Below are 25387 nucleotides of genomic sequence, written 5' to 3'. Positions count from 1 at the left end.
TAAAATAAAATTTGAATGCCCGATTTTCTTAATATTTTTTTTTCATAAAAATTTAAATAGCTAACAAAATGTTGAGACAGAGGCGCATTTTCGAAACAAAAAATACAAATAGTTATTATACCTATGCATGAAAAATGGTCATAAATAATAAAAACAATAACACCACTCGTAATTTATTTTCCAGCCAATATATCTCAGCGTCACTTTTTCATGCACCTAGGTATATATCGCGTATTCATCGATCACCCATTTCAGAATCATTGAAGAAAAAAAAAGGAAAGATGCGGCTGAGTCGAGCTCGTGCCTTTATCGCCATTCAGCAAGGCCATAATAAATATCCACGAAGATGATTACAGCAGTGTTTAAACTACAGATTGGAAACCATTGGTCAGAATGATTCTTTAAGACAGAAAACCATTCAAAGTACCACCTACAGATTACTTTTCAATGTAGGTGCATTTCAGTTTTTTATCTCTTTTGGTGTGGGTGCACACCTTAACGTTCGGCTGAGAAATGTGGGCTTCGTGAAGCATAAAGGATGTTTAGAAAAATGTATACATGTATATATGTATAAAAAACCAGGCCCACCTCCTCACAAGTTGACATCCGTTCATTCTGGCGCGTAACTTTAAAATTAACGAGTTCTATTTACCCCGAGGCGATCACCGCACGTTTGAATCGAGCAACAGGTTGCTTGCATAAAAACTTGTCGCGCTGTACCCCTCATCTGTGTGATAGAAAGGATTTATCAGGAAATAAAGCTCACGTGTGTTATGAGAAATTCATCGCGATTTATAATTTTATCGGTGAAAAATTGCGAATTCATTTTCAGCGGTGTATAGGTACCTATTAAAATACTTTGAGTGGTACGTGATTGGAAGTTTTATTTCTGAGAAGTACGACTTTTTTTTTTACTTCTTCCGTCGTCGATGAATGGTTACGAAATTTCATTCACTTCTAATAAAACTTAGTTTGGCTTTAATTCAAAAATTAGTCAAGAATTGTACAATAATATGTATAAAAATATTTTCATGAATAACCAAAGACGCGACCTTTCGTATTCTTATATTTTCATTGAGAATTACATCCTGTACTTATGATATAGGTAACATTCGATCCATTCATGCGATTCAACTTGAATCATAGACAAAAATACTCTTAATTCATATTCAGTTTAATTTAACGAATAAGGCTGACAAAGAATAGACATAAGGAATATAGAATCGCCTGTACACTGTACAGTACATACATACGGACAGCAAACTAATATACATAATCCTATTATTTATCGTTGAACTCATCATATAACGTTAAAAAACCTAGACAGCAGTCTAGTCCGCGGATCGGTTTACACGTTAATATCTGTCCGAACAAAACCTGGCGCCAAATGGCGCTTCTATTTAATTTTAGTTTCCTCTTCCTAACGATAACATGTTCAATATCCTTGTCACGTTTCAAGCTTTACACCAACAACTACCTTCAATTCGAACTATTACATTTATACCATTAGTGTAATTTGATAAATAAAGATTATTTAAATACATACCTACTACACCGTACGGACTACGTAGGTTAGGTACGGACCGATAGGAGAAGGCTCGAAAATTATTTGAAATATTCGCCTATTCCTTCCTCGTAATTGTTTTCTCATCTCTGTTCGAACTGTATTGAAAAAGGGGGAAAAAGAAAAAAATCTTAACATAAGAAGCAGTTACATATTTATTTACCTACCTACATTAAAAACAAAAATCCACTTTTTTGTAGATGGCAAAGGGTAGGTATTAGAGATTGAAAAGTCAAAACTCTCAAAAGATACAATCATCTAGGTCATACTCTGCGGATTGCACATAGCGAATTTGAGCCAATTTTATGTCGGTTTGAAAAGGCTTCAGCGACGACACAATATTAAAACCTGTAAAAGGCGCGAAAATCCACTTTTCTGCAAATAAAAAGGGGTATGAGAAGGAGTGAAAAGTCAAAACACCCAAAAGGCACGTCCAGATCACCCTTCGGATGCACTTAAGTGCCAAATTCCAGCCTCCTAAAAGGTACGAAAAACCCGGATTTTCTCCCCTCCCCCTTCCTCAAAATTGCTCTAGGAGGCTGATTACAACTTCAGATTTCCTATCGATTAATTCCATTAATTCTTAGTTTGACCTTTTTGACGTTTTTCACCCCTCTCCACCTCTTTCTCAAAATTTAGACATTCGCGAATTTTAAATCAAAGTCATCCCCACTCAAACCTCTTCAGTCCAAGTCAAAACGAGCGTAAATATACCGAATCACAAATTTTATTGAAATTCCCAACTCTAAAATATTTTTATAGTCCGTCCATTTTTTTTTTTTTTTTTTTTTTAATACATCAGACTTGCGAAAAATTAACGTAAATGGATTACCCTCAATCTGAGAATCATGATAGGCTGTAGTGTATAAGCTTTATTTTTCTTTTGTTCTAATAGGGAAAATCAGGCGAATGAAACCTTGGCGGCTGATATATGTAGTACCTATTTAATATGATGATTTTTTTCATCATACAATGAGTACCTATAAGTTGATTGATAGGTACCTATATATGTACCATAAATTTCAATCACTTATGATAATACCATTTTTCAAAATTGTATGGAATGTTATTTATAAGCGTCTCAAATAAATATGTACGCGTATCTGAATCTACCTATAGGTAATGAAACAATAGTCTGGTTCTAGAATTTAAATTTCATAATCCAACACAAAATTATTTCCTATTCAATCAAGATCACGTAGTATTGATTTTGCGTTCTTGAGTACATATAATTATCCATCCAGCTGATTCGCATTTCAGGAGATGAAGAAAGAAGATTTGAAGATAAGATGAGCTGATATGATACAAGTAAGTACCTAAGTAGTAGATAATAGATCACATTCACTAACATTCACTAGAGATGATAAATTTCAGGAAATTTATTTTTTGGAAACTTTCAGAAACTTTCGGAAACTTTCCAGAAAGTAGTTTTAAATTAAAATGTTATTGATCAACTACTGAATCATTCACCATCATTAGTTCATTAATTAATGTTCATAAGGGTATTAAATTCTATTATCGACTTGAATGAATGAGTGAATGTCCTATAGCTGGCATTTGTTGAATTGAAAGGTTCAGGGTTGTGTTGTGATTGTGAATGTTTACATCGTGAATTTGTGACGCTCTATTTCACTGGGAGCGGAGCCAGAGATTCATAAACCCACGTACTTGTTGAAACTCAGTCTGACTCTGAAATGTTTCTGACTCTAAAGAAAATGATTAGGTACGCAAGAAACCCTTTCGGCTTTCATTATTTTTTAATGTAAAAAAAATTTGGTCATACGACAGCTAAAACGGAAAAAAATCATTCACGTCATCACGTGCAGGGAAAATCAGACATTGATTCTAAAAAAACACTAGTCGCTAATTTTACAGTACTTTTTGAGTTTTTGTTTTCATTACGTCGCTGTCTTTCTCCTAAAAAATTCAAAAAATTAATTATTATTCAAATTTCAAAAAATTCAAACAGTGCAAGAATAACGTAATTTACTTGTCATCTGACCGTTAAAAACGTCGGTAATTACCAAGTATTTACTTTTCTAATTTTTCTCAAAAATTATCACCTGAAATTACCAAGCTTGAAAGCCAAAAATGTATTTTTGCCGCGCAGAAAGTTTTTCAAAATTTTTGTTGTTGTTGGTGATTTTGAATTTTTTGAAAATTTCTTTTCTTTTCCATTTTCATTTCTTTTTAAAATTTTCTTCATTATTTATTTGTTATAAGTTGCCGAAATATTTGACAAATCTCTTCCTCATCGGCTCATCTATGTTCATTTCAGAAGTATCAACCGATTTTGATTTAATTCATTCAACATCAAGAAGTGTCAATTTTTTGCTTATTAAAATTTTACTGATAAGAAAAATTTGTTCAATTTAAAACATGAAAACAGTCGTTGTCGATAGGAAAATCAACAAGTTGATGCTCCGAAAAGCTGATTATTTCGTATAGTTATACATCCGTTGAATTGAATCATAGCTGTTCAATTTCATCGCAGCAACTTTCACCATGCTGTCTGAAATCTCTTTCAACGATGAAACAATCGAAAACATCACTATGCCAGGTAAATTTTCTCATTCTTAATCGTCATTGATTATGAACTTCATCAACTCACATCGGTTATACTATCAGGATTTGTTGCAGACTACCTCAGTGAATCCAATGTCAGCGATAACCTGTCTATTATTTCAAATACTGATAAATCCTGCGATTTCAATAATACGTTAGACTTCACCGATCACTTATTCAAAGATTCATTCTGCGAAACATTGAAGAGCAAACACTTGTCGAATAAATCGCTGGAAGATAAAATTCGGAATTATAAAAAATTACAGAATGAAATCAATTATATACGAGCGAAACAAAATAAATCTAGATTCATGTTAGAAACAATGGACGAAGTTTTCGATAGCGATGTCTCAAAATTGTTCAAATCGGTCAAAGATAAGTGTTCTAAAAAACTGAAATATTCAAATTTAATGAAAACACTAGACGACGACAGCGGTGTTTTGGGATTATTGAGTATTAATGTTCCCGGAAACGAATTCAATTTGAGTAACGAAGAAAAGTCAATGGTTCATTTAGCTTTTCGCGAACCGTTTACAAAGAAATTATCTGAACTGAAAAACGAGTACAAGTTTCTCTCTGGTAAGTATTTTCGTTTTTGCATAATTTCTTGTTTACCGATATATGTATTATAACATGAGTAATCAATCTACTTCTTTTTTCCAACAGATTTCTTAGCTCGTCAAAGTTCAGCTTTAACTTTACCTGGGAGCATTTTAACCGAAGAAAAGGCTTCTGTGCTGAATACAGTAGAAAAAATTTCAACGTGTATATCTTCGTGTAAAGACGAACAAATGAAAATAATTAATTTGATCGACGACGTGTATAATACGTGGCAAACTAAATTTCAAGAATTGTACGAAAGAGAAGTCGATTGCTTAGAGAAGAGGATCAAACTTTTAGAACTAAAAATGAAGTGAGTTGTTTCGTTTGTATTTTTGGGGTATTTATATTGAAAATGTGATGATTTAATCCACTTTTTTTTTATCTATAGAAATTTAAATTACATGATAGAGAATGCAATCGTACAACAAGATGATAAAATCAACGAAGCTGTCGAAATATTGCATCAAGAACTGAATGGAACTCTAGATAAAATTCGCTACTCTTTAGAAAAATTGAAAATTAAAAAACAAGAATATGAAAGTCTGAAGGGCACAAAATTTGATGATATTTTACAAGAATTTATCGAATTGAGAGAGAGTTATAAGCATAAGTGCTGGGCTTTGCAACAGTTACAAAAAGCATCGTAACATAGAAGCCAATTTTTGTAAATTTATTTTTTGTTTCATTGTACGTGATTGAATTTAGAATACTATCTTATCGTTAATTTAAGAGATTGAAGCATTACTCATTAAAAGTTTTAAATTATTATGGATTATTTATGGAGAGTTGCATACATTTTTTCTAATCAGTAGTCGATGCTATTATCATGTTTTTTCCTCGCATGTACGGTTCATGATTCACCATCCAACAGGAAGTTTTAACGAGATATTCTTCATGCATTTTTATGATTTTTCCAAAAAAATCTTTTTAAAACTACGAAATCTGTCGCAGCTTTTCTCCCTTCTTACCGGGGAATAATAATAATTAAGTACCTAATCGTTATGAAACTATATTATCAAAACACTTCATAATTTATACAAGAATAATATTCCAAAATGAAAAAGTCACAATAACAATAATCTCCAATCAGGGAACGATCTACTTTACGAAACATGCAGCTTCTTCTTATAATATGTAAATATCTACTTTAAAATATTTTCCTTTCTCATTCAAGATGAATCATACTTCACAAATGAGCAATGACTTTTTAAATTATGACTAGACTTAAATGTAGAAACTTATTTTAAAAAACGAAAATCATTTTAACTATATTCGTTAGATTAAAAACTTCATGTAAATCCAATTTAAAGGAGGCAGTGCTGCACGTAAGTGTAAGTACATACAAATTAATCAAAATCTGTTTAAAAAACAGAAGAAAAAAAAACTCCTAAGAAAATAATAACGTGAAGATCACAAGAAAATACTTTTCAAAACTGAACATAATACGAGAGAAAGGGTATAATCAACCGTTATTTTCATTTATATTCGATGAAATCACAGTTTTAAAAAATAATTACTGGGCGATCGCCGGACATACTACACCGTCACCGAGAATACCGTGCTCGATGAGAAAGTTTTCAATATCGCCTTCGCAAAAATCATCTCCAAGTTCATTAGTGACACGGACAAAATTGCCGATAATTTGTTTATTTTTATAAACCAAGAAAGCTGGAACTCCCGATATCTTAAAACTCAAACTTAAACCAGCAGCTGTGCTCAAAACTTTACAGAATTTGACATCTTTGTATTGGTCAGCGAGGATAATTAACATATCGTTGATTTTCTTACACGCCGAGTGATTATTATCGAAAACGTGTACAATAATCGTTGTAGTTTTATCTTCTTCGTCGATCATACTGAGAAAATCGTTCGGTGACTTGATGTCAAATACAGAGCCAAATGATACGTTTTTAGTGCCGAACTGCGACATCATCTCTTGCATTCTTTTCTTTCGGTACTCGAGTAAGAATTCTTCAGATTCATCGTTATCTTCACTTTCGGGTCTGCAAACTAGAGCTAACTTTTTACATAGTTCCAATCGTTCCTTTTCGCTGACTTCTCGCTGTTTGCGAGCTAATTCTTGATACTGTTGCCAGTCTTCGAGAACACCTTTGGGACCAGTGTTTTTCGACAAACCATTCCATTCGGTGTCTACTGGAGGTGGTGCTTCATCTTGCAAAGTTGCTTTGTCATTTGGTTCTTTTTCGTCGCTGCTATCGTTTTCGCTTTCGCTACCGCTGTCGCAGTAATAGTGGGTCTTCACTCCCAGTAATTTATCGTCTAAAGTGGTCATGACTGAAACAAATAAAATTCGTGAAATCAACTAGGAGTACGAGGACGAGTACGTAGCTATCAGTTTGAAATGTTGACTGTCTAATTTGTCGAAATTTTGTTTGTGAATTATCTATGCAGTAGGCTTACTGCACATTAGATTCAATGAAAAATCGATGTAGTAGTTAAGTAAATTTACCTGTTCAAGAATTTTTACTTGATACACTACTGAATTTTAATGATTTGCACCAAACACTGACATAAAAATGCAACCCGAATAAGTACCAGCAAATACTTCAACAGTTTGATTTTTACACCCAAATCTCCCAAACCTCAAAATTATCAGAAATGATGTCGATGTTTATTTTTTGTTTTTACGCATAGACGTTTTGATACAGAAATCCCAATTTTTGCGTGAACGCCTTCCAATTCAAAGGAGGCAACTTTTCGTACTCGCACGTGACTAACTTATTTTGTCAGATCGCAAGTTGATGGGATGCAGTGCAAATGGTGCAATTGAAAAATGTAATAATTATTCGGGTTACATCATCATCGGATTAACAGATTTTATTTGAATAATTTCTGTGAGATGGTTGCCTTCTCGTCTGTCTGTCTATCTGCCTGACTAACTTTTAAAGACCATTGACCCGTCTGACTAGCGTAGTGGCCTCTTAAGGTCACTGACCTAGCTGTCTAACCTTTCAATTCTCATGGTCATTTGTCTGCATGCCTGATCTTTTAAGGTTATATTATATTGACCAGTCTGTTTGATTCGATTTGGCCTCTCATGGTCGATTGGTCGTCTATCTGTCTGTCTGACTTTTCAAGGTCATTGACCCATGTATCTGGAATCACAAGGCCACTGACTTGCCAACGGCAATAAAGTACTGTGTAATACGTACTTTTCATTTTTTTCCCTCTCTTAAAATCATGATTATTTCTTTTTGATTATTTAATATGTATTTTAGTATTTAGCAAATCAAATTTGGAGAACAATTAACATCAACTGAATCTATAATTTCAGCTTCCCAAATCAAATACAATTTCACCATCATGTTATTTTAGCCTACGCCTACGCAAAACTTTCGCGATACCTATGTATGTAGAGTATCCATCAGCAAAGAAATAGATAAATTAAATAAAGACGAAAATTTGCTATATTTTACACAAAAAAACTAATTTTGAAAAGGGAATAAAAAAGGAATTTCAAAAATTATATTTTCCAATTAATGTTTTTAAAAACATACATTTATATAGTTCCTATCTATTTTTTAGTTTTATAAAAAGGTAAAAGTATTTAATAAAATTTCCGCCGACTTCAAGGAAATAACATCGTCAACTTCTAAATGTATCCGTAATGTTGACAAAATATCACCAACACTAACAGTGTTTTGGTCGATAATCGATGACGATCCTAGATGGTACGTCGAGCTTAAAGCATATAGATCTGCAACTGAACAACAAAATGAGAACAAATCTAATTCCGGATCATCATTTATGGATGTCCTAATGGCTTTCGCTCTTCTGTCCTGACTGAATAGCAGGTAGAACATCCATTTGATAAATCTGTCATCAAACTGTACTGGATACTGATCAGACATATTTATATCGTCTAATTCTTTTTTGGTGTCTAAAATAAGATCTCCGATAATTTTTTTACATTCATTATCCAAAAGTGAACATGATTCCAAATTTTTCTGAACACTTTGTTTCCAGTGCGAAAACATAAATTCAGCCAAACTTTTTGTAGTGGTTTGATTGAAATAGTTCAACGCTTCCATTCTTTTTTCTTGAGCAAGTTTTTCCAGTTTTTTGTGGATTTCATTCATAGCCTCGTCTTTTTTATTCTTCACGTAAGAAATAATTTCCTTTTGCATTTCTGCAACAGCAAATTCACAGGTGATGGCGAAACAGATTTCCAACATTTCAATTTTCTTTCGGAGAGCCATCATACCTCGCAGCGGTAACTGTTCACGTAGAAGGTTAACCTGAAAATAGCATGTACTATTACTTTCGATAATGATAAAATTTTTTTCCATTAAAAACTGAATTTGAATACAATTGATATCGATACCTACGACAAAGTTTTTAATCCTGAAAACAGGTTAGTCAACCTGGATCTAAAAACAATGAAATTAACTTTTTGCATCGAATCTACAACCCAGATACTTCATGAATCATTCCAGCACTACATAGGTAATTTTTCCGAAAAAATTAAATAGAATAATGTAGACTATCGCAAGAAAATTTGAATGAAGAATCTTTCCAACACGATACTTTGTTAACACAGGGGAAATTCGATCAGAAATAGCTCTTGCGTGAAAAAACAAAAACAAGACCTCATTTTCAGTCACGAATTTTCAACTGGTATTGAGATAATTAGATCTCGAATTAATAAAACAACGCCTTTGGAAAGTATCCATATTTCCTTCAGAAAGGTAAGAATGAGCAAAACGAAAACTCGATACCAATTGCTACAAATGTCAACTTTTGTGAGTAAATATTATGACTGTTCTCTTACTTTGTCTGTTTCTAAAATTCCTTCTCGTTGCGATAATATTATAACCTTATCCAGCAATTCCTTTTCAGTTTTTTCTTTTATTGACAACTTGACCTGTAGTTCTACAATTTTTTTCTCGCGCTTCCGAAACTCTGCCTTCACAGCTTTGTAAGCTTCATGGAGCTCTTTGTGATTAGGAAACTGCGATTTCATCATCTTAAAATTATAAAGATCGAGTGATATGATTAAATTGAGTAGGTAATGGTAAATTATATATAAATCTACACAGATTGTTTAAATTTAAAATGATAAGTAGGTAGATACATACTTTTTTCAATTCTTTCCACGATACGTTGATCATACCTTCTTCGTTGGAATTCGAGGAGTTTGAATCATCTACAAAAAGTTGATATCAGAAATTAGAATCTCATCAAATATTTATATTTTTATAACGTAGCGACAGACTATTTTATTTACCTTTACTGTCACCCATCTTTGCTGAGAATTAACACACCTTAAAGACAATCCGTTACTCTATAAATGATCATACCTTCTTCGTTGAAATTCGAGGAGTTTGAATCATCTACAAAAATGTTGATATCAGAAATTAGAATCTCATCAAATATTTATTAATTATTATTTTTATAACGTAATAATTGCACCTCATCCACCTGCAAGCTGACAAAATAAATTCTGGTGATGTAGTAGTCCAATCGAAATCGAGTCTATCGAGTCCAATCCATTTGCCTGAATGAAATCGATGTCAGTGGATTTTCCAAAAAACCGATCTTCACAAAGAAATTTTCAACAATGATAAATGATAGGTTTTTATGGTTTTAATTGATAAAGAAGTGTTAATCACTTTTATTTTTGTCTTCAAAGAAAAGTGGAATATTTCTTACCGCAGTGAAATTATCGAGATTATTCTGACCGTAGTCAACCGCGCATGCATTACATTTCGAAGTAATAATTTCTGTTTTATATTTTTATTGATGTTTTTTCACGAAGTCTGAGATCATTCCGTTGGTTCATATTTATTTACAACATGAATGAAAATAGGCCATTATTATTGTCTTACAATGTCGATGAAACTGCGTCCGGCGTGGAAGGTAAACTCCCATTATAATATTTACTCTTATATACATATAGTCAATGTTTGAATGTAAATAGAATCGTCTCATTAGCTAATGGTGTATCAACTATTTACATCAAAATTTCGAGTTCTCTGATGCAGTCAGAAAACTTGCTGCTGCTTAATGAGCTACCTACTGTGTGTTCTCGATGGTGTGTTTCAATACCTATTTGCAAATATTTGTACACCACCACTCAATGAAATACGATCTATCTACTGATACTTTCGTATCCCATTATTATCTAATACTACTCAATCTAAACAATTCCTTTGTGTATAATTGCGAAATTCAATTTCTATTTATAAAATTCCAGTCATAGGTCAGACTGAAGAAGCGCCGCCGTCATACGACACCGCTATTCGAACCCCTAAAGACATTTTCAACAATACAGATATCATTTCGAAATCTCACAGGATTGGTCAAGATCCAAACATAATAACCTGTCGAGTTTGCCAAAAATCCATCAACATTTCCGATAAAAATGACCAGTTCGTTGTGAAATGTACATTTTGCAACGAAGCTTCGGTAAGTTTTCATCCACGGTCGATTACGTACTTATATAAATAATTAGAGCATCTAAATTGATTGAATCTATTTCAGCCAATCAAACAAGCTCCGGCTGGTAAAAAATACGTCAGATGCCCCTGTAATTGTTTATTGGTATGTAAAGAATCATCCCGAAGAATCGCTTGTCCGCGCCCTAATTGCAAACGGATAATAAATTTGGGTACTCCCAGTACACCGCCGGCACCAACGCCGGGCATGTGTAGAGTAACATGTCGACACTGTTCAGAACTGTTTCTAGTAATTAATATTTTGATTTATGTTTTATTTGCACATTTGTATATTGTGTAGTCGATGGTTATACATGTGTGTTTTATTCTTGTTTACAGTTCAATACTTTAACGAATGCATTGGCAAGATGTCCGCGTTGTAGAAAAGTGTAAGTTTAGACGTATGAAAAATTAAAAATGTATAAGCATAACCTCATTACAAGTAACAATAGGTCGTTATTAGTGATAAATATTCGTTCAAAAATTCGATAAACTTCGAATTCATAAGTGAGTTAAATTTAAACGCTTTTCAAGACTAATTTTTTAAATGTCTGGTTATCGATTTTACATTCAAGTACAAAACGAAGTGCTATTTGAAGGAACTTAACTCTTGAGCAAATAATTCGCTCGCCTTTATAAAATTCGTAAATTCTTCGATTATAAAATTACGCTTTTTACTTCCTTATCGTGAATGATTCATTCGCTGCGGTGCCTAAACGCGTATAACTAATAATAAAAATAGTACTGAGCGATAATTAGCTTGGTAAATAGTATTATGAAAGTGCAATGTTTATCAAAGTTGTATTGTCGGTTTATGTTACAGTTCGTCGGTTGGACCGGAATTTGCCCGTGGACGTGCAACCTTTTTCCTCGTGCTAGGATTAATTTCACTGTCAATTTTCGGCGTCATATATTGGGTCACATCTAGTCATTCAGGAACCGGCGTATTTCACTACATTCTGTATATCGGTGAGTGATTATCAACAAACACAACCACGTTCAAAGGTTACTCTTCATAGTTGCTGAATGAATTTTTTATTTTTCAGGGCTTTGCGTAGTGACGGCGTTGTGTTTTGCTCGAAGTATATACTTTTACACCATGAAAGTGAGTGAGATAGAAGGACCAGCGTGATTCAAAGTTTTGAAAACGTAAATTATTATTCAAACATTCCTCACCGGATATAAGCTTTATTATTGATGCTAAGTAGTAGTTGATATAATCACATTTTTTTTTCATTTATATCTGATATCTTTTTTTCCTTTATCAATTTATATCGTAGATTATGTAAATTTGTACCGGTATCTATGAATACTTATTTCACCAAGTCGCCTCCTCAAATTTATCATAATTATTTGTTAATTTTTAACTTACTTTGTGATACTATTATTTTTTTAAGCTAAATAATAAAAATATGTTTTACCATGTTTTTTTCGTCTAGTTTGTATTTTTTTTTTCTAAGTACGTACGATTTATTTGTTACGCGATGGCTATTATATCTAATATTTTGATGGAAAACGAAGAAAATATTGACCATGGTTACTCATCAGTCATCATACACCTTGGTCAACAGCTGAGAATATTTTTAAAACGTAAAAATTCAAGTACCTCGACAATATAGTACAAGTTGCTAACACGGTATTTTCTAAGATTGAAATTATCATTATCTCAGAGATTTATTACCAAATTATAATTTCTTTCATTTCAATAAAAAACTTCGTAAACGTATTCGTTGTATTTGTGTATTTCATTCTTACCTAATTCTTAATCGAAAAAAAAATCAGCACAAAATCATTCAACAAATTAATAAAAATAATAATAATAATCGCTACAAATACTTACATTATTGAAAAAAATAATAAAATCAAATTACACGTAAAACTTGCCGACGGAACATATAAATTAATACCTGCCAAACGGAGTCCACGAACGTTGTCTTCGATTACCTCTGCGATAAGCTCTTGGATTATTACCACCTCGGCCACGTGCTTGCGTTCCTGTAATTTCACGTTCGAATTAATACACATCGAGAAGATCAACATATTGAGCGATTCGAAACGTATACGTACCTCTACTGGCGCTTTGTTCTTGGGTGTTGGAGATGGTAGCATTCTCCCAAGACTGTGCTCCACGGGCTCTACTTCTTCCTACACGAGTTGCACCACGTCTGGCGGTACCCCCCGTGGTGAGAATTTGTTGCGGAATCTGTTGAATATCGTGACTTCTTGCTGCCTCAGCTTCTCTGCCTTCTTCAACATCGTCTGGGACATTTTGAGATGTGCCAGCAACTTGTTGATCTGGTGGACCGCTGTCTGATGTTACACCTACGAAATTGAGCGATTTAAAATTTCAATGTTCGATACGCGAGTTCTTTCTCGACTCTAGTATTTCAGAAAACATACCTTGATCCGTAGGTTCGTCGACTAAATTCTCAGAATCGTTAGCTGCTTCGAGCTCTATAAAAATTAAATAAACAAAGCGTCAAGATAAATCGTATCACCGGCAAAATTCATGATCATGAAACGAAACGAACTTCTCAAGTCATTACCATTATCGGCAGGTTCGCCGTGATAGGCAACATTGTCAAGGAGAATATCTTCAGGCGGCGGTTGTTGTTGGTTATTTGTATTACAGGAAAGCTCTTCATTGAGTGGTTGATTATCTTCGACACTTTGACCTACTTCAATACGATCAACTTCTAAAAAAATAACGAACGTCATGTAGAGTGAATTCGAATACCGATGAGTCACTTCATTACGTAACTAAAATTCAGTACGTACCTTGAGGAGACGATTGCAATGGAGTCGAAGGAACACTTCTGCCAGTGCCGGCATTATCTTCGAGCTGACTCAGATCCATTCTTGTATCGTCAATACCCTCTGAGACCATTAAAGCGACACCTGCGAATCATATCGTGGTATTTTAGATCTCATATAACACTTCATTTTTCAACACTCGAAGCAAAAATCTGCTCACCTGCTCGACCAACCGGTGGCTGCGATTCCGAAAACGTGAATCTACCACTAGATGGTACATGAGGCGAACTAACCGCTTCGCCGAATCCGTCAGTTCTGCGAGGCACACACAGAGTCGGTGTACTTGGTACAATGCTATCATCTCCAGCGTTATCTTCGAATCCCTGCGACTGCATCGATTTACAAAAATGATCAATTAATATCCTCTAACGTATTAATCGTTAATCTAAGATTTTTATAACGTACCAATAACAGCTGTTGATTAGGTTGTCTATTCAAAGGAGAAATAGTCGATGATCGGCGACCAAACTGCAATGGAATGGGTGATTGATTACTCGTAATACTAGCCGATTGTGCTCTCATATTGTTTCCACTACTCGTAGCTTCGGAACTTTGTTGCTCTATTCCACGTCTAGCTGAGATTATAGCGATACCGTCGCTACGACCGGATTGATTTGGTACTTCGTTACTCTCTTCTGCGAAATAATGTCAATTTAATTAATAATCGGTCCTATAACCCGTAAAGGTCACAGATTTTTCCACATTTTTACCGTCAATAATTTCAACTTCGTTATCTTGATCGTGTACTTGAACTTCGTCGATATCGGGACCCAAAGCAGGATAACGATTCACCGAAGCATCCTAAAAATCAAATACAATAAACATAGACATATAATCGGTAACAATTTCAAGTTTGTCAAATGGATTGTTTCATTCACCTGTTCTTCTCTGTCATAGCCTTCCATTTCATACGCTTCTTCGCTTTCGAATTCTTCTTCATCTTCGACATCCTCGGGTACGTCATCGTTCTCATCAATTATCTGCAAAAAAAAAAAAAAAAATCGAAATGAGATTAATTCGACCAAGTTTTCAAATTGAATGATATTTTAATCCTTTAACGCCTGCGAGATTCAAAAATTTCCATAAGATAAGTTGGATTAAACAATTAGGATTGTGATATAGGGGATAAAATGAATTCAAATGATCACTTATTTTGAAACGTGGAAACTCTCTTCAATTTTCTCCAAAAGATTACGTTCATCAGCTGAAATTTTTTTCTGATTGTTCATCTCGTAATGGAAAAATTGTAAGCTTCAAAACACAAAATTTTACGGCTCTAACCGGAGCCGAGGGTCTGGCTGCGGAAGATCTCAGCCGTGGTTCAGATCAGGATGAAGACCTGGTCGCCTGGTCCGGATGATCATGTCTTATTGAGTAATGAATCGTCTTGACCAAAAAATATACCCATGATTTAAAACTTTCATCGAAGAGGAAACTTCACACACATTCTTTTGAAACTTGATTTTTTTCCTTCAAATTTTAGTAATAATTTCAACTAACAAGGGAACCTCTTGAGCCTCCAGCGCGATTTTTCAATTTCTCCAGAATTTTGAATTTGCTCCAGAAGGCGTGATTATGCAGTTGGGCAGCTAAAGATCGAGTTGTGTATTATACTCGACCTGTTTAACGAGTTTATCTACATTTGAGCCGATTTTGGGAGTGACACCTCAAGAGTGGTCTTTTGACCAGCTTTTTTCAAAATTAAAAAATCCAAAAAATCAAAAGATAACCGTTTGTGAGGAAATTTTTGAAATTTGCGCGAATCGCTCTATTTCTTCAAGAACTAATCCCTGGAGCGCAAATTCTACCATTTCCTGCCGTTTTGGAGCGAGAGTGACACCTCAAAAAACCATTCTTGAGGTGTCACTCTCAAAATCGGCTCAAATGTGGATAAACTCGTTAAACAGGTCGAGTGTAATATACAACTCGATTTTTAGCTGCTCAACTTCATATTCTTGCCTTCTGGAGCAAATTCAAAATTCTGGAGAAATTGAAAATCGCGCTGGAGGCTCCAGAATGGCTGGAAATGGTGAAATTTGGATCTGGATAATTAATATTAGTTTTGGGACTTATTTTGACCATTTTTATTGATCAAGTACGTACTTTTTTTTAAAAAAGCATAAATCGCCAAAAACAGTCAATTTTGAATTTTCAAAAATTCGCCAAAAATCGAAAAATGAACTTGGGCAGCTGGAAATTCGGTTTTGGGGGTTTTAGACTATGCTCTTTCCAAAAATCGCGGTTTCATTAAAATCGGAGTGACACCTCAAGACGTTACCTTGTAAGCAATTTTCAAAACATTTGAGCTCTTTCTCCTTGCCCAAAATTTTATTTCATTCGAAGCAGAAATTTCTTCAAATTCAGAGACAAACATTTTTTTAATCCTCAAAAATGTTTTAAAAAAGTAAAAAAAAGATTGAATTCTAAAAAATTGAGAAAAACGATGGAAATTCAGCTGATAAAATTTAACAGCATATTTTAATCCTTGGCTTTTTTTCTTTTCGAATTTTTAAATTCGGCTTTAAAAATCAACATAATTTTTTATAGTAAATATTGTGAGAAATACTCAATAATTAAAATTGTTCAGTTCAGCCTAAATTCTCTCATGAAAATTCTTGAAATTTATCGGTCGAACTCTCTCGGACATTGAAGGGCTAAAAATACGTCGATATAATAAAAAAATTCTTACACCATCGTCGGGCACTTGCTCATCCTCCTCCAACTCATCTTCACCTTCGGAATCGATGACTAGATTATCAAATTCTTGATCACGTTGCGACGATGTTGGAACCTGATATTCCACATCGATCCCGCCATACCTTAATAGCACATCCGCGTTACTCGATTCGTCGACATCGCTTCGGAATATATCTTCGTGAACGGTTTCCATGCGACGAGTACGTTTCGCCTAAAAACAAATAAAACTCGCTCGTTATAAAACCGCTTACAAACTTCATCTTCTGCCATCACGTGACACTAACCTGCGGTTGCACAGAATTAACTTCCGTGCTACCAGAGCTTCTCGAGCTCTCGCCTTCCGTCTCCCTGGAACGCTTCAGACCAGCTTGAGTCGTAGTCACAGTATTACTACTATTCGCATTGCTGCTCGCCACCGAAGGTTCGGATACAGTTTTCTCGCCAGATTGTTGGTTACTAGCACTGACAATCGACTGTTCGGGCGCAGTCTCGATACTGCTGGCGACGACCGGTTGCTGCTGACTGAGCTGATTACTGGCCGATACCTGACCAGGATTCGAGTCTTCGCCGTCTTGTTGATAATACGTTTCGGTTCTTTTAGGCGTATTCGAAGAATCGGTTTGATTAGACGCGGATACCAAAGAAGCTGGGGTTGTTTGGCTACTAGCTACCATCGATTGTTCCGGTACATTGGACAAATGCGACGGTCCGCCGGTAGGTAGGTTTTGTAAATCGATTCTGGGAAGTACTAAAGCCACCGTAGGTGCTTGAGATTGCGATACAGACGGGGTAGCGATGATTGACAGAGTCGAAATGCCTGCTCCTTGATTTTGAGACATTTGCGATGGTTGCTGCTGGCTCGAGAGTGCAGCTTGGGATGGTAATTCTTGGTTACCGCATTCGGCTTCCATATCCTGTGAAAAAGTAACTTTGTTTAGTTTACATTGTTCAAAAATCTGCGCGATTTTGACGAATGTCAGTCGACTCACTTGAGTTGATTCAGCTGAATGTGATGCTTGCTGAGTTGGAGTAACCACGACTTGCCTGGCTGAAGTGTGGCTAACGGAAGAGCTGGTTGAAGGCATGTTATAATCGGTATGAGACGATGACGAAGGAGAAGACGAAAATGCTTCAGCAATACTGGGCGCATTCGAACTCGTATCCACAAGTTGTTGTTGAGGCGGTACGAGAACCGTACTAGAAGTACAATTTTTAAAAAAATAAAAAATTGAGACGGCTTTCTACGACTTTTAAAATCAATTTCAATGTATATTTACCTTTGAGTGGCGCTACTACAAGAAGTCTGACTAGTTGGCAATACAGCTGCTGTTCTCGTTTGCATTGACATAGGTCTAATGCTAGCGAATGGAGTTTCGTTAGCCGATCTCCACGGGGTAACAGCTACAGATTGTTGGTTCTACACCAAACACGATTACATTACTAATTATTCGCATCGCAGACCTTACGGAAAATTCAGAATTTAGAATTACCTGTTGTGACTTAGCAACGGAGGACGAAGGTCCAGCCATAGGTTTAATATTAGCAGTTGGTGGTTCGATATTGCTTTTTTCTTGGCCGCTATTCACAGCAGACTTGACTCCCTGAAAATCACCCATTATTAGTTATTTCGTCTTCAAACACGTCAAGTTTACATCGGATTGAAAAATTTACCTGTTGCGTAAGCAACTGTCTTTGTAACGCCGCAATTCTTTGCGAGAGTATTTCAACCTCACGAGCTAAACGATCTCGTTCCGTTTGAGCTTCAGTTTTTTCTTTTTCTAATTTAGAAATACGATTTTCGTACGTTGATTTAATCACATTTTGACGAGCGATTCCTTCCTCTGAAATTCGTCAACAAACACGTTTTGATATCTTTAGCATCAAGTTGAAGATAATTATTTCGATTAAAATACCTCTGGTAGCGGTTTCAATATGCTGCATTTGTTGTTTATACGATTCAGCATCAGTTTGATGTTTTTTCGCCTCTTTGGCCAAATTCTGAATACGATTTCGAGCGGTTTTCAGTATATCCGTAGCTCTGACTTCTTTCTCCACAACGGTGTCTTGCAAAGCTTTATTTTCCGTTAACAAACGATCAATTTCTTCTTGTTTGGCAGTTATCTGAAAAGAAGCGAATGTTTTTTCTCGACATTTGTTCGTTTAATAAGCTTCTTCGGTAAAATAAATATTACTTGTTCGTTCAGTTCTCTAATACGATTTCCCATCTCAGCTTCCAATTGCTGTCTACCTTCTTGTCTCAAGCGATCTTGTTCTTGAGGAGGAATTTCAGCAGGAACTACAGGAGCCGGTTCAGCAGCAGCAGCAGCAGATTGTTCTGCTAGTTTGCTTTTAAGTTCTTCATTTTGTTTCAATAATTCTTGAGATTGATTTTTGTATCTTTTAGCGATTGATCTTATCTAAACGATTAATACGAAGTTGAATATCAATAAAGTTTGAATAATTATTGTCTCTGTATCATTTCAACTTACTTGAGAAATACTTTGTTTCATATCATTAATCATAGTTTCGTGAGTGCCTAAAGTCTTTTGCAATTCTTCGAAATCTTGAGTGACTTTGGCATTTTTAGTTTTTTCTTCGTTTAATTCTTTTTGTAAATCGTTACGTTCTCTAATCAAGTCAGCCCTTTCTTTTTCAATGGCTGCAACGCGAGAATGAAGGCTTTGCAATTTCTTCAGCTAGAAATAATTTAAAAAAAAAAAAATCAAAATTTCAATTCCAAATTTGTACAATGTTAATAGGTATTTACGCTAATAGTATTTACAAACCTGATCTTCGAGTTTGGATTTCTCTTGTTTGACGGAACGCAAATCGTCCAACGTCTTATTATGCGCGTCTCTTTCTAATGTAAGCGATTTTTGCAAATCCTCCGAATTATTCTTGTTGATTTTTTCAGTCATTTCCGTAACACGAGTTCTCCATCTGTTGCATTCCTTTTGCAAACCGATATTCTCCGTTTGCAATAATTCCAACTGCATTGTGATTTGCTTGTTTTCATTTCTCAACGGTATCAAAGTCTGGCTTTCTACCTGCTCGAATTTCTCTTTGATGTCACTCAATTCAGCAGCATATCTGTCTCTTTCTTCACGTAAAACGCGATTACTATCACTCAGAGCGTTGAGCGTTTGAACCTGCACATAATTGAATAATTAGCACATTTTTTATGACGGTAAAATTATTGCTATAGTAAAAAAAAAGTTACCTTATTGATTAATTCGGCATGTTTGGCAGCGGTTGTCGAAGAAATATCACTTTTTTGTTGCTCAGATTCGAGTAAAGCGCGAGTTTCATCCAACTGACGTTTAATTAGGTCGGTTTCAGACTTCAATCTAAGTAAAATAAACATTTTTAATCGACAATTCTTTCTTTTTTATTGAAAAATAGTGACGATTATTCAATTTACCTTCTGTTTTCAGATAATAAAGTTTCCAATTGAGAAGTGGCGAGGTTCTTTTCACGTCTCAAGTAACTGATAACTTGTAATAGATTGTCAGCGTTTCGATCGCCGCCTTCGGAAGAAGTTGATGCATTCTTGTCATCCTTCGCTGGGTCCTGAAAGATTTCACCCAACGAACATAAAGTATAAATGAGTGAAAACAATTCGCATTGCAATAATTTTCCTCATCGACTAACCTGGCTTTGTCTGATCGATAATTTCAAACTCAATTCTTGAATCTGGTTCAAAAGCAGCTCATTTTGTGAAACTAAATCTTTCAAACGTTGATTTTGCGAATGCATTTCATCACGTATTCGGTTTTCTTGTTCATGCCAATTACTCATATTAGATTCCGCTCTTAAAATAGCCGCGTCTCTTTCGATAGTCAACTGATCTATTCTGTTCTGCAACGAAACCACTACTTCGATCTGTTTTTTGAGTTCCTAAACAAAAAATTGAAAATACAATTATTATAAAGCTTGGGAAGAACCAGACAATGTTTTTTTTTCTGTACTAACTTTAATATCTTCGGTGTGTTGTAACATCTCATCGGTATATTTCTTTTCGGCGGTGAGTTTCGCATCAAGTGCAGCTTTCATTTCAGTTTGAGCATGTGCCAATTGTTGCTTCAAAGCATTGACATTTTCAGACATCGACAAATATTTGCGTTTTTCTTCCATCAATTCATCATTTAGATTAATCATCGATGTTTGATTTAGATTTGATAATTCACTGACACGTTTTTGAAGCACAGCGTTTTGTTTTTGTAATCCTGCTACTTCGCCAGCCAATTCACAGATCCTGTTGAAAGAAAAAGAACGAGTTAATTTTCAAACATAACTATGAAGAGAAAAATTCCTAAAATCAAAATTACTTCGCTTCCATGTCTTTTTTGCTCTGCAAGTACACTTCACGTTCCGAAACAAGCATACTTTCAAAATCGCCAGATAATTTAGAAATCTCTTGAGAATCTTTTTTAGCTGCTTCCAATAATCCTTTGTAATGCTCGATATCTTTTAATGCCATTTCATACTTATTTTGTAGATTTTTCATTCGTAATTCTGAAAAATATTCATCAATACAATAAATTATTTTGCTTTCTTTCTTTCTTTTAAAAAAGGTGTCAAAAAATTATACCTTTTTCAGCGAAATTTTCCGAGGACGATGTTCTCAATTTACTTTTTAATTCGTCGATAGTTTTAGTTTTTTCTTCCAAGTCTGCTTTCAATGAATCTATCATATTAGAAAGATCAGTACTCGATTTCTTCTCTTCATCTAAACGGCTTTTAGATGATTCCACAATCTGTTCTAAGAAGGCAATTTTTTCATTGTACCGGTCTTGCTCGTCCTACAAAATTGAATTATTAGAAATATTCAAAAACTTCGAGCTCTCATTCCATGAAAATATTTGAATCGTTAGTTTCTACCTGCAAGCGTCTCCTTAATGCACTACACTCCTGCTCCGCAGCATTCCATTTCTGTTCGATTTTCATTTTCCATTCGGATTCGGATCTTTCAATACTGGTTTTGATGGATTCAATGTTGGAGAGCAAATAAGCATGGTTCTGTTTGTCTTGTCTGAGTACATCTCTTTCAGCGATTAATCTAGCTTCGGATTCTCTTAACATGGCGCATTCTCGTTTAGAATTCTCGAGCAGGACTTGACTTCGAGATAATTCGCTCATCGCGTTCATGGCTTCCTGAAATCGTATCGTTTGATTAATTATCGAAGAACTGACTTTATTCAACTTTGTATTTCTATCACAACGAACATACGTCTCTAAGAACAGTGATAGTTTGTTCGTGTTTTCCGATGGTTTGCGAGTACGTTTTGCATTTGTTTTCCAAAGCAGTAATTTCTGCTTTGAGAGATCCAATAGTTAATTTGAAACATTTGCATTTTTCTTCGTTATTTTCGGCTCGCGAAATTAGGGCTTTGTAATCATGAGATAATTTTTGGAAGCTTTTTTCAGCTTTTTCGAGATTTTCCATCATCATTTTTTCATTTATCGAATGCTCTCTGGTGCAGGTGTCAAGTTTGGCTTTCAAGTTTGCGATCTCTCTTTTTTTGGCAGCCAGTTCTTTCTGCAACTGAATACATTTTTTCAATAGTATAAATAATTTATAACTTAATGGAAATACTGCATTGAAATACGATAGATTACCTCAGCGCAATGCGCACTTTCTATTTCAGAACCACTTGTTTGAATTGATGCTACTTTTCTGGTATCACTCTCGATCATCGGAACATCCATTATGGCCTATTCGAATTCAAAAAATTTAATCAGCGATTTTATCAGTCACGAAAATTTAATATCGATAGCCTTACACTTACGTTTTCATTGAAGCTTCGATCTCCAGCCGCTTTATCGGCACCTAATAATTTGTACATTTTCAGTTGATTTTTCAACATTTGTATGATTTTTTCTTGCCTTTCAAATGCTTCGTTTTTCTCGCTTATAGAATTCTGCAAGCTTGACACAGTAGTCTGAAATGATATTAACAAATACATATGTAAATGACACCACTTTTTTTCCACCTATCAGTTCTACGATATAAAAATATCACAGTAAGTATTTCAAAAATTACCTCCAATTCCTCTTTGTTGTAAGCTTTCAACTTAATTTCAGCATTTTCAAATTCTTCTGAAAGATCTCGAATAGTAGCCAATAGCTTTTGGTTGTTCTGTTGCAATTCTTGTATATCGTGGAAAGTTACTAATTTTTTACTTATAATCTAACATAAAAATATAGATTTTATTAGTTTGATATCAACTATGTGTTGCGAAATACATTCACAATTAGTTTACTCACATCAGAGGAGTTGAGGTAATCAGACGAATCGCCAACCTGCCGGATTAAAATTTCGCCACCCCTAGATTCTTCCACTTCTTTCAATAAGAAACAAACCTAGAACAAAACTCATTTTAAAAACCGATTGAAACAATTATTACTATCTGCGAAGAAGCAAATCATAATACCTGTCTGCTTAGATCTGAAATTGTCTTGTGAAGTCTCTCATTTTCTCGCGTTAATCGAGCAGTATTTCTTTCGGAGTCTGAGAGTTTTTCTTTCATAACGTCGTAGTCTAATTCTAACTGGCCATACGATTGCGAAATTTTCTCAATAGTTGCCATGGCTTCAGCGTAATCTTCGTTTCGTTTTCTAATAATATGGGCTTTACCTTCCAATTCCTAAAGCATTATTTCAAAATATTAAAATATAAATACCAAACGAACGGAATCAAGTTGCTATATACGCACTTCGATAAAAGCTTTGAAGGTATTTTGAAGTTGCTCATTATCATGTGTCTTGATAAGCAGTTGCTCAGAAACACTGGCATATTCAGAGTAAATCTGCGTAAGAGTAAGTCCTTTTCGCATAATATTGTAGGCAGCAGCAGCATGCGGGGATAAGTTTTCCAAAGTATCGTTCAGATGACCTGAAAAATATTTCACGATCAATATACGTCTTGAATTAACTTTATGCTAAGTCACGAGTGAAAAATACCTTGTTTCAAGGTATCTATCAAGTTATTCGCGTCAGCCAGTTCTTTCTTTAGAGCGGCTATAGTGTCATTCTTCTTTTGAAGATGCTCTTTATAGGTGGTTTCGTTAATAGTGTATCGTTTTTCTAAATCTTCGTATTGAACAGCCGCTTCACTGAGAAGTTTCTGCAAATCTTTCGCCGTTGAAGCTAATTCTTCGCATTTCTTACCAGATTCTTCACTCATTTCTATAAATTTAAGTGATTAGTTCAAGCTCGAAATGGCGGTGAAATTTTTAAAAAAATACTACCTTTGTAAACTTCGGCGAGCTTCGTTCGACTTTCAATTTCAGCCACATACTTGTTACGTAATTCGTTTTCAACTTCGGATTGACCGGTAAGACGATTATTCAGTTCTTCTATCTTATCATTCAAAGTTTCGATCGTCCTTTTATAATTTTGCTCGTTTTCCAAAAGAACACGGATCTAGAAATAATATTCAAGTTAGAAAAACTTCTATGAAAACGTATAAGGGACGGATATATGATTACTTCTTCATTTTTCTGTTGGACTTCCGCTTGTAAAGAAATCAACTGAGTGCTATGTTCCCGTTTTACATTGCTCATTTCAGCATGATGCTTCGTAACGTCGCTGGATAACAAGTTGATTTGTTCATTAATCAAATTCTTTTCCTGTTCTAATCGTTTTTCTCTGAAATTCAATCATACATTTAGAAATTCAACCATGTAAGATATCAAATAACATTAATACGATAACCAACTTGAAATCGAGTTCAATTTTCTTTGCTTGAATTTCGTCAAGCTGAGTCAAAGCTTCGATTTTCTCTTGAACCGCCAGTTTATATTTCTCATTGATGGAGTCATAATCGGATTTCAAATTTTCCAATTCATTGCTGCGCCGGTTGAGAATAGCTTGCAAAGAGGACTTTTCATCGGCAATATCGTCTCTTTGAATACGGTAAGTTCTGGCTTCGTTTTCATGGCTATAACGTATCACCGTATATTAAAATCAGAAAATACAAGATTCACAGCTCAAGATTACTTACTAGATGAGATCATTTTTCAACTGTGCAGACTGTTTCTGAAGCGAGTCGACTTTTGCATCGAATTCGTTCAATTTCTGAGATGTTTTTTCGAATTCCAATTGAATGCTTTCGCGCCTTTCAATCTCCTGCTTTAACTTGGTTTGCAAATCTCCAACCGCCTCATCTAGTAAAGAGATAACGTTATAATTCGGACTTGAAATACCACAGCGGCTAATATTCTACAAACCTTGGTCCCGTTTAAAGGTTTCGTGTAGGGCTGTAACATTCAGATACCGTTCAGAGGTTTCGGAAAGGATTTTATCTATTTTCGATCTGATACCCTCTGGAATGAGGGAATATTCTTCCTCTAGTAAGACCGTTTCCAGCATGATGGATTCTGCTCAAGTTGTTTTCACGTTGGCGACAACAATGCGCATTATACGCGACAAACCAGAAATTTATGAAATATGGGAAATTTAACACATACAGAATTCTTAAAACAACATGATCGTTCGAATAATAAGTTAATGGATTCTTTAAAAGTTGGTACTAATCGTAAAAATTACAGAAAATAGAACATTTTTTCGATCAAAAAAGAACGGTTATAAACACTCGGTGTTGAGTTGAAGACGCAAGAGGAAAATTTTTTGGGCAGCGAACAATGGAATGAGAAATAAAAACTTGGGTGCTCATTCTTGTCCA

General features: G+C 34.8%; 5 protein-coding genes across 7 annotated transcripts; 2 read left to right on the top strand and 3 right to left on the bottom strand.

Annotated features, from left to right (window-relative positions):
- Positions 1–3691: 3691 nt before the first annotated feature.
- Positions 3692–5498, top strand: LOC135840831 (uncharacterized). Of its 2 annotated transcripts, none has more exons than XM_065357552.1 (4): positions 3692–4124; positions 4205–4708; positions 4796–5042; positions 5121–5498. In XM_065357552.1, exons 1-4 carry the CDS (start codon positions 4070–4072, stop codon positions 5377–5379), a joined length of 1065 nt encoding a protein of 354 aa, XP_065213624.1. In that variant the 5' UTR covers positions 3692–4069; the 3' UTR covers positions 5380–5498. The 2 variants fall into 2 exon arrangements, with proteins under 2 accessions (XP_065213624.1, XP_065213623.1); XM_065357551.1 differs by having other exon boundaries at positions 4193–4708.
- A 227-nt stretch (positions 5499–5725) lies between these two features.
- Positions 5726–7386, bottom strand: LOC135840832 (phosducin-like protein). The gene is made up of 2 exons (XM_065357553.1): positions 7203–7386; positions 5726–7027 (listed from the first exon to the last, which is right to left on the bottom strand). The coding sequence occupies exon 2, from the start codon at positions 7023–7025 to the stop codon at positions 6246–6248; it is 780 nt and encodes a 259-aa protein (XP_065213625.1). The 5' UTR covers positions 7026–7027; positions 7203–7386; the 3' UTR covers positions 5726–6245.
- Positions 7387–8196: 810 nt separating this feature from the next.
- Positions 8197–10301, bottom strand: LOC135840829 (uncharacterized). The gene is made up of 5 exons (XM_065357548.1): positions 10166–10301; positions 9981–10086; positions 9832–9899; positions 9525–9719; positions 8197–8991 (listed from the first exon to the last, which is right to left on the bottom strand). Exons 2-5 carry the CDS (start codon positions 9994–9996, stop codon positions 8281–8283), a joined length of 990 nt encoding a protein of 329 aa, XP_065213620.1. The 5' UTR covers positions 9997–10086; positions 10166–10301; the 3' UTR covers positions 8197–8280.
- Positions 10302–10477: 176 nt separating this feature from the next.
- LOC135840830 (type I phosphatidylinositol 4,5-bisphosphate 4-phosphatase-A) lies at positions 10478–12916 on the top strand. Its single transcript, XM_065357550.1, has 6 exons — positions 10478–10612; positions 10950–11161; positions 11237–11440; positions 11530–11579; positions 12014–12159; positions 12237–12916. The coding sequence occupies exons 1-6, from the start codon at positions 10549–10551 to the stop codon at positions 12320–12322; spliced, it is 762 nt and encodes a 253-aa protein (XP_065213622.1). The 5' UTR covers positions 10478–10548; the 3' UTR covers positions 12323–12916.
- On the bottom strand, positions 12909–25321 carry LOC135840824 (nucleoprotein TPR-like). Of its 2 annotated transcripts, none has more exons than XM_065357539.1 (39): positions 24933–25321; positions 24707–24869; positions 24422–24643; positions 24192–24351; positions 23952–24126; positions 23665–23889; positions 23418–23596; positions 23136–23348; positions 22969–23064; positions 22745–22891; positions 22491–22643; positions 22321–22416; positions 21932–22246; positions 21583–21855; positions 21293–21503; positions 21030–21216; positions 20674–20956; positions 20353–20598; positions 20123–20271; positions 19922–20048; positions 19488–19850; positions 19191–19397; positions 18894–19118; positions 18615–18822; positions 18373–18542; positions 18192–18302; positions 17979–18118; positions 17691–17898; positions 16986–17615; positions 16694–16912; positions 14883–14984; positions 14715–14805; positions 14410–14639; positions 14165–14333; positions 13969–14088; positions 13722–13886; positions 13591–13644; positions 13258–13512; positions 12909–13185 (listed from the first exon to the last, which is right to left on the bottom strand). In XM_065357539.1, the coding sequence occupies exons 1-39, from the start codon at positions 25072–25074 to the stop codon at positions 13091–13093; spliced, it is 7524 nt and encodes a 2507-aa protein (XP_065213611.1). In that variant the 5' UTR covers positions 25075–25321; the 3' UTR covers positions 12909–13090. The 2 variants fall into 2 exon arrangements, with proteins under 2 accessions (XP_065213611.1, XP_065213613.1); XM_065357541.1 differs by having other exon boundaries at positions 13737–13886.
- Positions 25322–25387: the final 66 nt, after the last annotated feature.

Source organism: Planococcus citri, chromosome 3 (assembly GCF_950023065.1).
Source record: "Planococcus citri chromosome 3, ihPlaCitr1.1, whole genome shotgun sequence".
NCBI classification, from domain to species: Eukaryota; Metazoa; Arthropoda; class Insecta; order Hemiptera; family Pseudococcidae; genus Planococcus; species Planococcus citri.
Note: the sequence above shows the minus strand (reverse complement) of the source record. Positions and strands in the feature narration are given on the sequence as shown.

What these genes read in the sequence shown, in the direction of transcription:
- LOC135840831 (XM_065357551.1), top strand. Translation starts at nt 4,070, where the DNA reads ATGCTGTCTGAAATCTCTTTCAACGATGAAACAATCGAAAACATCACT. An exon ending in CGAAAACATCACTATGCCAG is followed by an intron (nt 4,125 to 4,192) that starts GTAAATTTTCTC and finishes TTATACTATCAG; the next exon opens with GATTTGTTGCAGACTACCTC. An exon ending in CGAGTACAAGTTTCTCTCTG is followed by an intron (nt 4,709 to 4,795) that starts GTAAGTATTTTC and finishes TTTTTCCAACAG; the next exon opens with ATTTCTTAGCTCGTCAAAGT.
- LOC135840830 (XM_065357550.1), top strand. Translation starts at nt 10,549, where the DNA reads ATGAATGAAAATAGGCCATTATTATTGTCTTACAATGTCGATGAAACT. An exon ending in TGTCCGCGTTGTAGAAAAGT is followed by an intron (nt 11,580 to 12,013) that starts GTAAGTTTAGAC and finishes TTTATGTTACAG; the next exon opens with TTCGTCGGTTGGACCGGAAT. An exon ending in TCACTACATTCTGTATATCG is followed by an intron (nt 12,160 to 12,236) that starts GTGAGTGATTAT and finishes TTTATTTTTCAG; the next exon opens with GGCTTTGCGTAGTGACGGCG.
- LOC135840824 (XM_065357539.1), bottom strand. Translation starts at nt 25,074, where the DNA reads ATGCTGGAAACGGTCTTACTAGAGGAAGAATATTCCCTCATTCCAGAG. An exon ending in AAAAAAGACATGGAAGCGAA is followed by an intron (nt 20,957 to 21,029) that starts GTAATTTTGATT and finishes TTCTTTCAACAG; the next exon opens with GATCTGTGAATTGGCTGGCG. An exon ending in ATGCCGAATTAATCAATAAG is followed by an intron (nt 19,851 to 19,921) that starts GTAACTTTTTTT and finishes AATTATGTGCAG; the next exon opens with GTTCAAACGCTCAACGCTCT.
- LOC135840829 (XM_065357548.1), bottom strand. An exon ending in CGTGGAAAGAATTGAAAAAA is followed by an intron (nt 9,720 to 9,831) that starts GTATGTATCTAC and finishes TATAATTTTAAG; the next exon opens with ATGATGAAATCGCAGTTTCC. An exon ending in GAATTTTAGAAACAGACAAA is followed by an intron (nt 8,992 to 9,524) that starts GTAAGAGAACAG and finishes TGCTATTTTCAG; the next exon opens with GTTAACCTTCTACGTGAACA.
- LOC135840832 (XM_065357553.1), bottom strand. Translation starts at nt 7,025, where the DNA reads ATGACCACTTTAGACGATAAATTACTGGGAGTGAAGACCCACTATTAC.